The sequence below is a fragment of the Petromyzon marinus genome, chromosome 31 (assembly GCF_048934315.1).
Source record: "Petromyzon marinus isolate PM22_M1 ecotype Great Lakes invasive population chromosome 31, UKy_Petmar_22M1.pri1.0, whole genome shotgun sequence".
NCBI classification, from domain to species: Eukaryota; Metazoa; Chordata; class Hyperoartia; order Petromyzontiformes; family Petromyzontidae; genus Petromyzon; species Petromyzon marinus.
In genome coordinates, this window is record NC_133697.1 from 10834904 (window position 1) to 10847989 (window position 13086).

General features: G+C 50.7%; 1 protein-coding gene across 3 annotated transcripts in view; it reads right to left on the bottom strand.

The window, feature by feature from the left end:
* Nucleotides 1-790: 790 nt before the first annotated feature.
* LOC116947836 (uncharacterized) overlaps nt 791-13086 on the bottom strand; it is a 30293-nt gene continuing 17997 nt past the window's right edge. For all 3 annotated transcript variants that reach the window (XM_076071084.1, XM_076071083.1, XM_032964029.2), the window contains one exon: nt 791-8700. In XM_076071084.1, the coding sequence (XP_075927199.1) occupies nt 7591-8700 (1110 nt within the window). In that variant the 3' untranslated portion in view covers nt 791-7590. The remainder of the gene's footprint in view (nt 8701-13086) is intronic.

The following is a 13086-nucleotide window of genomic DNA, read 5'->3' on the forward strand; positions in this document are numbered from 1 at the left end:
CTCCCAATTACGCGGTGACTGTGTCATCGGCGTTCTGTCCCTGAGATGTTGGCGACGTTGGTTGCCATTGGGGGGAACTGTCGCGGCTAGCAGTGCACCACCCCGTGGCTCGCGACTGTAATTACACTGAATGAGAATCGGTTTTCACCTTTTTTTCTGGCAACAAAACAGTTGTGTTAAGATGTTAAAACACCAAACTGAAACCTTTTACGATAAATCATGTCCGCATTAACCACAATACTTGTGGTCAGAATGCAAACAAAAAACATACTCTGATAATGTATGCATTGTCTTTGTAAGTGATTGGTGCACACCAGAGACTAGGAAAACCTATTCTCATATTTTGGTACTGGCAAAGGAGGTCCCATGATGTAATTACACTACGTAACACATTTTCTTGTTCCTAGGTACTAAGTGTTATTTTTTAATTGCTTATGCCTAAAAAGTATAGAAAATGGCTATCATTCCCCACAAACTTTGCTTTTGTGACCAGGACTTAATGTGAACGAAAGACACAAATGCACACCACGTTTTCTCATTGAAAATAAGTAAATTTCAGAATATCACCGTCCTGGTCACAAAAGCAAAGTTTGTGGGGAAAAATAGTCCGTTTTCTGTACTTTTGAGGCATAAGCAATACCTACTATAATGAGCCAAGAATGTTTGCGTCCCGTGCGTGACGTCACTCCACATGAGGCCCACCCCCCGCGTGACGTCACTCACATGAGCCCCCCCCCCCCACAATTAATATTCATGAGTGGATGGATTTTTACACTAACGCAGAGGAAGGTCGAGCTTAATCAAATAATTTATTACGCAAAGTCGCTTCAAATATGACGCTTCTTTACAGAAAGTAACGCACACGATGTTGTGAAATTCCCTTCCTGCGAGCGTCGAGGGAGTGGCCATATACCCTGGCTCGCCAGGACAAAACAGCACATCAAGTAGACGAATCGCCATCCGTTTTCATCCGTAGGGGGGAGGGATACAGTGTTGCCCCCTTACGCGCGTGGGTTTTCTCTGGGTGCTCCGGTTTCCTCCCACTTGCATACACAATCATGCATTAGTTCAAAAGATATTAACAATATAGAGGGCGGCAATTATTGGTAACGTCGGCTCACCGCCTGGTTGCCTTCCAGCTCGTGTCTGTGGTTCCTGCTCAGCGATTGTGAGATAGAATTGTCACGAACGACGACGTCATATATAAAAAAAACTAAACGTTATATATGTTGTCGTTATCAGCCATGGCCAATCCGCTGCTGGATGAAGGCACCGCGATGTCTCACGAGCCTGTGATATAATTACTATTATAATCTACCTGGACCCAGCACACGCACTGATTCCCTTAGGTAGACATCCCTTCGGACGGGTTTCACCAGTCCTTGGCTGTCGCTCCGTCGTTTAACTCTGTTACACTCTGGTACACGGTGGAGAGATGTTAGCTAAGCAGCGACCTCCTGCATAACTCGCCTGGTATACAGGAGGTTGTGGCTTCGATCCCGACTCCGATGCCTGTATATTTGGAGTTCGCGTGTTCTCGCCGTGGTCGCGTGGATTTTTCCTCCGGTTTTGCCCTCCACTTTTATAAACATGCGTTTCGTATAATTCGGCTGCTGTATCCCCACGTATGATGATGTAAGCCAATTCGATGGGCTGTCGTGAGTGGCCAGGTCGCTTCTGAAAAAAATAATAATAGCTCAGTGGGCTTTTACGTGGCCAAATAAAATAGTTTCGTTCATAGTTTTGCCGCTGATGATGATAATGCACCTGACCCTGCTGAGAATGTTGATGATATTGACGCTGCTGATGTCCACGCTCCTAACAATGATTATACTGCTGACGCTGCTGCTGCTGATGCTGATAATGAACCTGGCCCTGCCGAGAATGTTGATGACACTGACGCTGCTGATGTTTAGGCTCTTGACAATAATTATACTGCTGACGCTGCTGTTGCTGATGATAATGCTGATGATGTTGTTTGTGCTGCATTAGGGGATGCGGAGAGGGAGGGCCCCGTGGTCCCGCTGCCATTAAGTCCCTGCCAGGTGAGGCGACGTGTGCGTCACTGGAGCCTGGAGACTCGACAGACATCCGTGGCAGTGGCAGCAGTGGCAAGGGCAGCGAAGCTCATTGTTGTACTGTACTTTATACTGCTCTCGCCCTCTGTGTTTTCCCGCCTTCGCCAAACAGCGCTGACCAGCGTGGCGAAGTATGGTCAAACAAACTCCGTAGCAGCGTGGGGAAGCCCTCATCCAGCAGTGGAATCACAAGCCTCGATTTGGGCTGGTGATGACGCCGATATTGTGAATGGCGATGTATATTTTCACCATTGTTATCATGGACAATGATCAGTCCACCGCTGGATGAAAGGCCTCTGCAATCCATTGCCATCTGTCACGTCGGTTCTGTATGTACGGCATGTTGAACTTCTTTCGCACCGTACGTAGCCAACCCTGCTAATCAGAAGTGCAGGACAGGGGAAGGGCAAACAAAAACTAATCATAAAGAAGTTTTAAATCTAGATGATTTGAAAGTGAATAGTTCCAGTGGCTTCCTAATATCGGAAGGAAGAGCGTTCCAGACGGCCGCAGATGCGCATCTGAAAGCGCGCGATGCGGTGACCACCGTCTTTGTTCGACGGCCAGTCAGAAGAGGCAACAATCCATCCAGCCTGCACCTGCACCCGAGCTGATTTCATCGCTCTATCTCCCGCGGTGGACGTCCTCTCTCTCTCTCGGGCGGGCTTCGCACCTTTAGCTGTCACTCCGTCGTTCGTCTCGACCGCCCGCCATCATCATCAACGTGATGCTTCTGCTGCTAATAACGATGTGGATGACATTGATGATGATTTTTTATAAATATTCTTGTACGTAAATGTATAATTCAGTGGCAATGCTACTCGCTGTTGATACTACTGATGCTGCAGATAATGACGTCGTAAAAATGCATCATTCCGCACGCAACGATTAATCGATTAACTCGCAAATTCCGGTGACATTCACACATTTTCAGCTCAATTTATGGACGGAACTTCCGAGAATGTCTAGCGGCTTACGGGAGTCACGTGGGAAAGGTCGGCTCTGAATGACGTCATAACCCAATAATCCCAGACCACCTGTCGTGTGCGTTATAGGCCCACGGGTGAGAGAGCCGCAGGTACAGAGATATGTCCTATTACGTAAGCACGGTTCATTTCACACGTAGAGCTTTCACAACCGAGATTACGATTTCACAATTTAGTTTATTCGGGTGTCAAATCGTTCCAATGTCAATTACTGCAATAACCCTCCACCACCCGACACAGCCTAACGAATCAAGTTGTCACGTTCGCAAATGTGCCGATTTGATTTCGGTTTTTTGTAGCAAATCGTTTTTTTTGTTATACGAGTGACATTTAAACGATCTGGTACTAAGTTGCAGACTGAACGGGGAGGAGGGGGGGGGGGGGTATATCAGGGTTATGAAAAAATCTAAGAATACCGGTGTGGTAAGATGTCCAAACACCAAATAAACAACTGCCACGAGCATGATGATGTGTGGTTAATGCAGACTTGGCGCCTCGCGATGAAAGTACCAGTTTGGTGTTTGAACATCTTCAACACCTCTCGTATTCTTGCCGGAAAGGGGAACAACGCATCTTCTCTTTTCATCATCTTGATGTCGGGGTGGGGGTGGGGGGAGAGTCCCATGGACAAATCAGGGTTGCTGAGCCACAGGGCCATTGAACGCCAAACGGCCAGCAATAAACAGCACCTGGGTGAATAACGGAGACGTTTAGGGGCTCTACCGATTGGACAAACGTGGCAGCAGGGTCGTGTTCATGAGTTCATAGCACAACTCGTAAAGAGCACCAAAAAGCCGTTTTAGTGATGATAAAATACACCTCCCATAATAGAGGTTTTTTGAGGGGGTTATATCGCGTAAATATAAATGTGTCGCTGAACCCGGCCACCACCCGACACAGCAAATTAGTGAGGTTTGTCACGTAAAACAAAGCACGCCAATTCGTGACTAGTACAGCACAACGGTGTGTTGGAGAGTAAAACCTACAACATTAAAAATTCGAGTACGACGTTTCGCCAGTAATTACAACCAGCATTATCAGGCGACGGCCAGATTAGTGGAGAAATAACACGCGCGTTGTCGCCTTGTGAATGCAGTGTGCGGCATGACTTAGCCGCTCACGGTTGAACAAATTCCCCACGAGACCCACGTCTAACAGCGGTCTTCTCCGCCTAAACTAACGTTTCAATAAACCTTTCCACTAACACGCTGCACGCACCGGATGGTTTGGTATGAACACATCCCACATGGCGTGGAGAGCATTCGAATCAAGCATGCGCATCTCTATGTAACGTGGAAGCCGCGTGAACGAAGACAAAGATCCCCCGTATAGCCTGACCAGGCTGTTGGGGCGAGTGCTGTTAGCGAGCGGCACCTATGAAGGTCGGCACACGAACACACGTGCGCGCATAAACAAACGAACGAAATGTGCCTTAAATAGATGATTTGGTGATGCTACTGCATTGGCAGTGCCGTATAAGCACAATTCACAATACAAGAAAACTCAACACACTCGTCAATAACACCGTGACCTTAAAGGGAAAAATATATAATAGGCCGAAAGGTCGCCTACTATATATTTTTTCCCCTTTAAGGCCACGGTATTATTGACAAATGTGTTGAGTTTTTGTTGTCTTAAATAGAGAGTCAGCAGCACTCTTCACGTCAAGCCACGTGTAGTTCACCAATCATCAGGCTCGTACGGCGCGTGACGACTTCGAGTTGCATTTTGACGGTGAAGAGTTGGTCACTGTGGGGACATGCTTGTCTACACGCACGCGGTAACATGACATGGAAAGTGTTTACCAATCATCGGGTGCATGCAGCGCGTAATTACTTAACGGAAATGGTCATTGTTGAGACCCACACTGTACGCTAACCCACACGGCTTCTTATTTGGTGATAGTACAGTGCTGGCAGTGTGCCATGAAGAAGGACCACTGCACGAAACGTCGCTTATTAAATACAGTATTGTGCTTTCCCTTTTAAGACGGCAGCGTTATTGACGAAAATGTTTAAGGATTTGTTGTTGTTCGTTAATTGTGCCTGTACACCACTGCCAACGCAGTAGCAACAGCGGCATAACCGAATAACGAGTTTAGTGGTTCAGTAAAATCAGAGCGAGGAAGCGTTTACCAATCATCGGGCTCGTGCGGTGCGTACCGTGAACTCATTTGTATTCGAAGTGAGAACACTGGGAGGGGGTGGCGAGTCGTATGGCCGTCGTGGTGCATGGGGGGGGGTCACACGAGAGGCGAAGTTCGGAATGCGTCGCGCGCTCAACGAACAGCGCTTGCTCTGATAGATCAAACAACGGAGTATACCACCGCGACAAAAAATGCACTTGGCGTCGTTAAAAGGAAAAGAGACTCGTCCGTCTAAATTAACCCCGAAACGTTGTTGCCGACTTACTGCCAACGCTGTTGCGATCGGCTACCGCGGGCCGCGCTGTCCGGAGTGAAAGGGGCCGCCCAGCGGCTGCTGGGGGAGGCCCCCGGGGCCGCCCAGCGGCTGCTGGGGGAGGCCCCCGGGGCCGCCCAGCGGCTGCTGGGGGAGGCCTCCGGGGCCGCCCAGCGGCTGCTGGGGGAGGCCCCGGGGACCGTTGTGGAGATGGAGGGGGCGGGGGGGGCTCTTTTAAAGCGAGGCGGCCCCGGGCTCTAAATTGGGGCCTTTGGCATCTATCCCCACAAACCCCTTTGGGGGTCCCCCGTGGCATGGAGTTCGTCGACAGTCGCGTTTACCGTACGCTACAGCCTACGATATGTAAGAGAGGTGGGGTTGCTTTTGGGGTTAGATCACGACAGCCAGAACTGTGGCTGTTGCCTGACGAGGTTAGTTGTAATTACCAACGAAACGTCACAGTTCTTGAATTGTAAATGTTTCAGGTTTACTCTCCAACACTCAACCGGTGTGCTGAACTAGTAACTAATTGGCACGTTCTGTTTACGTGAAAAACTTTGCTAATCAGCTGTGTCATGTTTTGGGCGGGTTTAACCACACGTTTATATTCTGCGCGATCTAACCCAAAAAAATACCCTCTAATTATGGATATTGGGTCGCGAAAACCTACGACGTGTTAAAGCCTACCACACATGACATGCAGACAGCTATTAGCTCAGTTCCTTGAGGTGACCAGTTCAATTCGTGGCCGATGTCCACTCGTCATTGTCATCGTAATCATCATTATCACTCAGATCACATTGCCTTAAATATGGAGTGTGCAGGCGGTGCAGCTGCACTGAGGCCCAAGGGACAGGAGGGGGCCACAGGTAGCATCGTGTTCGGAAGAGGCGGGGAAATTGGGCAGTGGCGAGTCCCATCACAATTTATTTCACCAGGGCCCATGCTCACCACGTGACACCACTGAAACCGAGGGTCGTAAACATGTGCTGTGCTGCTCGGTCCAAGGAAGTTAGACTGCAGCCCATTTAGCGTGAGTTCTGTGTGTGTGTGTGTTTAGACTGGTCCAGGCGTGGTTGCAGGCCACACACCCTGTCGCGTGCCATGCCGGCCTTCATAGGTGCTCGCCTACAGCACTTGCCCTCTATGCTATACGGGGGATCTGAGTTGTGTGTGTGTGTTTAGACTGGTCCAGGCGTGGTTGCAGGCCACACACCCTATCCCATGCCGAGCCGGCCTTCATAGGTGCTCGCCTACAGCACTTTCCCCTATCCTATACGAGGGATCTTTGTCTTTGTTCAATTTCCATCAACGGCCAGTAACGTAGACGCCTGTACATTTTTAGTTGGGTAAGCCGGGTGGCTCTGTAAGTGGGATGCATTCACTCAAATCTCGGTGGATGGTCGAATCAGTCAATCATCGTCCATCATCATCTCAGGTAGATAAAAGAAGTACCACTTTGTGTAAAGTCAGCCAGTGCGGTCATCCTATGCCTCCTGCCATGGCGATGTGGATGTTGCCACGATTGGATCAGAGTTGCCAACAGAATGTTGATGGCGAATGTTTGAATCACGCATTGTCAGTGAGCGTTCCTCCTTTTTGGTCTCATGCTGGAGAATGCTCAATCCCCGCCAATGAGTGATATGGAAAACCGACGAAAGAAGGTGCTTTTCCGTTGTGCCGTCAAGGTATGAATCTCCTCAGATCTTAAGCTAAGCGGGAATAAGCCTGGTTAGTACTCGGATGGAAGACTCCATGGGTGGGTGCTTCCTGGGGCTGCGGAGTGGCCAATCAGATGGTAGCACAGCGATGAATAATTGAATCCATCCGTGCAGAGCTTTCACTGTTTCCCAACATGTATTTGTGGTGGAGTTTCTCTGCTATACTCCTGCCACGATGCCAAACACTCACTCGTGGAAATCGGCCAAACATATCAACCCTGCAGGAGCCTCCTGAAAACGAGTCTTGAGACTTGGCGAGACTCAGCGAGGCTCTGCCATGTAAATGTAGGGGCAATGTTACGACTGACACGGTATGGGAGAGAGGCTCTCATCCAGCAGTGGGTTGACAACAAAGGGGCTGTAAATGACCATTGTGAGATCTTATCGCAAACATTGCCCGAACGCTTCACACAGAAGGCACGGGGATCTGCCCCGCTTCTCCGGCCAACCCTCCCGCCACAAAGTCCGACAGCTTCGCCACGTTATGCTGCTGCTGCTGATTCTGCTGCTGCTGCTCCTGATACTGCTGGTACCGATGCCGCTGCTGCTCCTGCTGCTGACGTTGCGAATTGGCTGAAAATGTGGACAGCGCCCCGAGTCGGGAACGCGTCCGGCTGGAACGGAAGAGGCTGCCTCCGTTGCATTCGTCGTCGTCGTCGTCTTCGTCGTCGTCTCTGTAGGGGAGGTGGACGAAGCCGCCGTCACTGCTGGCCTCCTGCTGCGAGGGGCTGCTGCTGCCGCCGCCGCTGCCGCCGTAGGGCTCGACGCGCGTGTTGAGCGAGCTGCTGGTGACGCCGCCGGTGCCACTGCCGCCGCTGCGGTGCACGTACGGGTGGCAGCCGGACACGAGCACGCCGCACGGGCCCGGCTCCACCGTCGCCGTGTCCGTGTCCGTGGCGCGGCCGCCGCCCCGTCCGCCGCCCATGACGACGTCCTTGCTGGGAAACGTCCTCTCTCCCCTGCAGGACGAGCTGGGGCCGCACGCCTGGTCCACCAGTTGGCGGCGCGGAGCCCTCGGCGAGAGGATGTACGCCGAGTTGGTGTCACGGTGCGACGACCTCCGCACGCCGATTCTGCCGCCTCCGCCGGCGCCGCCGCGGCCGCGGCCACCGCCGCCGACCGCGACTCCGACGGCGCGGCCCTGCAGCCGGGCCTTGGGGCGGCAGCAGCAGCAGAGGCAGCCGAGGGCCACGACGAGACGCAGGCAGCAGGAGACCCTCCTGCGCAGGCCGGGCCCGCTGCGCGAGTACAAGAAGGGGTTGAGCGCCGACTTGAAGAGGGCGAGGGCGGCGCCGCACAGCTCGAGGCGGCGGCGCCGCGAACTCTGCGGCACGGCCGCCTCCTCCTCACCGAGCGCGAGCGTCGCGCTCAGCGGAGCGCAGCAAACCAGCGCCGAGACGACGATGAGCACGCACGTGACGAGGGCGCGCGAGTCCTTGGAGGAGGAGAGGTTGAGATGCGCGGGGGCGGCGGCGGCGGCAGCGGGGGGCCTGGCGTGGCGAGCGTGAGTCGCGACCTGGAGCCGAATGAAGGCGCAAGTTGAAAAGGGAGCGGCCACATCCGGCATTCGCTCGCCACTCAAGCACTCACATTCACGCAAAATGTGAGTTGATTGCGAGCACCCCAAGCTGCATTGTTTTTATTCAAATTTACCGATTTTATCATCATCATCATCATCCATTGTCACCGGAGTGGATGATGGGAGCCTTCATGCGGCCCACTCTGTTCAGTGAGAAATTGCGACGAACGCCGTCGTCGATCCGGCGAGCGATGCATCGAAACGGGTTGCGCTGTGGTGAGCAGCAGCTCGAGTGCGAGCGATAGAAAATGCTCGCGTTGTAAAATGCTCGCTCAGCAGGTGAGAGAGAGCGAGAGAGCCCGCAACTGAGATTAACCAATCGCTCTCAGGTAAAAATCGTCTGGCAGGCCACCAGCACCAGTTTGAGAAGTACCGGGGAAGGGTGGGAGGGGTGCATTATGGGTTTGGCAGCAGGGGTACTGAGCCGAACTCCCCCCCCCCCTCCCCACAACTCCCCACCACCATCCTCCTGCCCCGCATTTCCCAGTGAGATTACCTTTAAAAACACATTATGTGTCCTAGGAGTTGTAGCCGAGGGGACCGATGATAATAATAATAATTTACGTTTGAAAGGCACATTTAATCCGTTAATCCCAATGATAATAACGACGGTCGCTGAGTTTAACTCACGAGGGGTGCGCGTTCCAATCCCCGGTTCGTCTTTAGCCGGCTCTCGCTCACTCTTTCTCGCTTTAGCCGATCCTCTTTGGCTACGGCGTCTCTCTCCAGCGAGCGACACATTGCTCACCATACCTGGCAGTAAGCGTCTATTGTACTCGGTGCCGATTCCGTTTTCGTCAGGACGGAACACGCGGTGACAAAAGTTTACCAAATGTTTGAGCGCACGCTCTTGCCCAGTTGCCCGCTGTGAAATGGCAGTGGAACTTAAGGGGGTCACGCAACACGCGTGTTCAGAAAAGTAGATCGCCGTGCGTGGGCTTCACTGCCCAACAAACTAATATTTCGAAGCTGACCAATATACTGCCATTATCCCAATAGGCCAGTATTATTCCAATAGGCCAGCATCATCCCAATCTACCATCATTGTCTCAATAGGCCATCATTGTCCCAATAGACCAGCATTGTCCCAATAGACCAGCATTGTCCCAATAGACCAGCATTATCCCAATAGACCAGCATTGTCCCAATAGGCCATCATTGTCCCAATAGACCAGCATTGTCCCAATAGTCCATCATTGTCCCAATAGGTCAGCATTGTCCCAATAGACCAGCATTGTCCCAATAGACCAGCATTGTCCCAATAGACCAGCATTGTCCCAATAGACCAGCATTGTCCCAATAGGCCAGCATTGTCCCAATAGGCCATCATTGTCCCAATAGACCAGCATTGTCCCAATAGGCCAGCATTGTCCCAATAGGCCAGCATTGTCCCAATAGGCCATCATTGTCCCAATAGGCCAGCATTGTCCCAATAGACCGGCATTGTCCCAATAGACCAGCATTGTCACAATAGGCCAGCATTGTCCCAATAGACCAGCATTGTCTCAATAGGCCAGCATTGTCCCAATAGACCAGCATTGTCCCAATAGACCAGCATTGTCCCAATAGACCAGCATTGTCCCAATAGGCCAGCATTGTCCCAATAGACCAGCATTGTCCCAATAGGCCAGCATTGTCCCAATAGACCAGCATTGTCCCAACAGACCGGCATTGTCCCAATAGACCAGCATTGTCCCAATAGACCAGCATTGTCCCAATAGGCCAGCATTGTCCCAATAGACCATCATTGTCCCAATAGACCAGCATTATCCCAATAGGCCATCATTGTCCCAATAGACCAGTATTGTCCCAATAGACCAGCATTGTCCCAATAGACCAGCATTGTCCCAATAGACCATCATTGTCCCAATAGGCCAGCATTGTCCCAATAGACCGACATTGTTCCAATAGACCAGTATTGTCCCAATAGACCAGCATTATCCCAATAGACCAGCATTGTCCCAATAGGCCAGCATTGTCCCAATAGGCCAGCATTGTCCCAATAGGCCAGCATTGTCCTAATAGACCAGCATTGTCCCAATAGACCAGTATTGTCCCAATAGACCAGCCTTGTCCCAATAGACCAGCATTGTCTCAATAGGCCAGCATTGTCCCAATAGACCAGTATTGTCCCAATAGACCAGCATTATCCCAATAGACCAGCATTGTCCCAATAGGCCAGCATTGTCCCAATAGGCCAGCATTGTCCCAATAGACCAGCATTGTCTCAATAGGTCAGCATTGTCCCAATAGACCAGTATTGTCCCAATAGACCAGCCTTGTCCCAATAGACCAGCATTGTCCCAATAGACCAGCATTGTCCCAATAGACCATCATTGTCCCAATAGGCCAGCATTGTCCCAATAGACCAGTATTGTCCCAATAGACCAGCATTGTCCCAATAGACCGACATTGTCCCAATAGACCAGTATTGTCCCAATAGACCAGCATTATCCCAATAGACCAGCATTGTCCCAATAGGCCAGCATTGTCCCAATAGGCCAGCATTGTCCCAATAGGCCAGCATTGTCCTAATAGACCAGCATTGTCCCAATAGACCAGTATTGTCCCAATAGACCAGCCTTGTCCCAATAGACCAGCATTGTCTCAATAGGCCAGCATTGTCCCAATAGACCAGTATTGTCCCAATAGACCAGCATTATCCCAATAGACCAGCATTGTCCCAATAGGCCAGCATTGTCCCAATAGGCCAGCATTGTCCCAATAGACCAGCATTGTCGCAATAGGTCAGCATTGTCCCAATAGACCAGTATTGTCCCAATAGACCAGCCTTGTCCCAATAGACCAGCATTGTCTCAATAGGCCAGCATTGTCCCAATAGACCAGTATTGTCCCAATAGACCAGCATTGTCCCAATAGACCAGCATTGTCCCAATAGGCCAGCATTGTCCCAATAGGCCATCATTGTCCCAATAGACCAACATTGTCTCAATAGACTAGCATTGTCTCAATAGGTCAGCATTGTCCCAATAGGCCAGCATTGTCCTAATACACCAGCATTGTCCCAATAGGCCAGCATTGTCCCAATAGACCAGCATTGTCCCAATAGAACAGCATTGTCCCAATAGCCCAGCATTGTCCCAATAGACCATCATTTTCCCAATAGACCAGCATTGTCTTAATAGACCATCATTGTCTCAATAGGTCAGCATTGTCTCAATAGGCCATCATTGTCTCAATAGGCCAGCATTGTCCCAATAGGCCGACATTATCCCAATAGGTCAGCATTGTCCCAATAGCCCAGCATTGTCCCAATAGACCATCATTGTCTCAATAGGTCAGCATTGTCCCAATAGGCCAGCATTGTCCTAATAGACCATCATTGTCCCAATAGGCCAGCATTGTCCCAATTGGCCAGCATTGTCCCAATAGACCAGCATTGTCCCAATAGACCAGCATTGTCCCAATAGGCCAGCATTGTCCCAATAGACCATCGTTGTCCCAATAGACCAGCATTGTCTTAATAGGCCATCATTGTCCCAATAGGCCAGCATTGTTCCAATAGACCAGCATTGTCCCAATAGACCAGCATTGTCCCAATAGACCAGCATTGTCCCAATAGACCAGCATTGTCCCAATAGACCAGCATTGTCCCAATAGGCCATCATTGTCCCAATAGACCAGTATTGTCCCAATAGACCAGCATTGTCCCAATAGACCAGCATTGTCCCAATAGACCATCATTGTCCCAATAGGCCAGCATTGTCCCAATTGACCAGTATTGTCCCAATAGACCAGCATTGTCCCAATAGACCGGCATTGTCCCAATAAACCGGCATTATCCCAATAGACCAGCATTGTCCCAATAGGCCAGCATTGTCCCAATAGGCCAGCATTGTCCTAATAGACCATCATTGTCCCAATAGGCCAGCATTGTCCCAATAGACTAGCATTGTCTCAATAGGTCAGCATTGTCCCAATAGACCAGTATTGTCCCAATAGACCAGCCTTTTCCCAATAGACCAGCATTGTCTCAATAGGCCAGCATTGTCCCAATAGACCAGTATTGTCCCAATAGACCAGCATTGTCCCAATAGACCGGCATTGTCCCAATAGAACGGCATTGTCCCAATAGACCAGCATTGTCCCAATAGGCCAGCATTGTCCCAATAGGCCATCATTGTCCCAATAGACCAACATTGTCTCAATAGACCAGCATTGTCTCAATAGGTCAGCATTGTCCCAATAGGCCAGCATTGTCCTAATAGACCATCATTGTCCCAATAGGCCAGCATTGTCCCAATTGGTCAGCATTGTCCCAATAGGCCAGCATTGTCCCAATAGACCGGCATTGTCCCAATA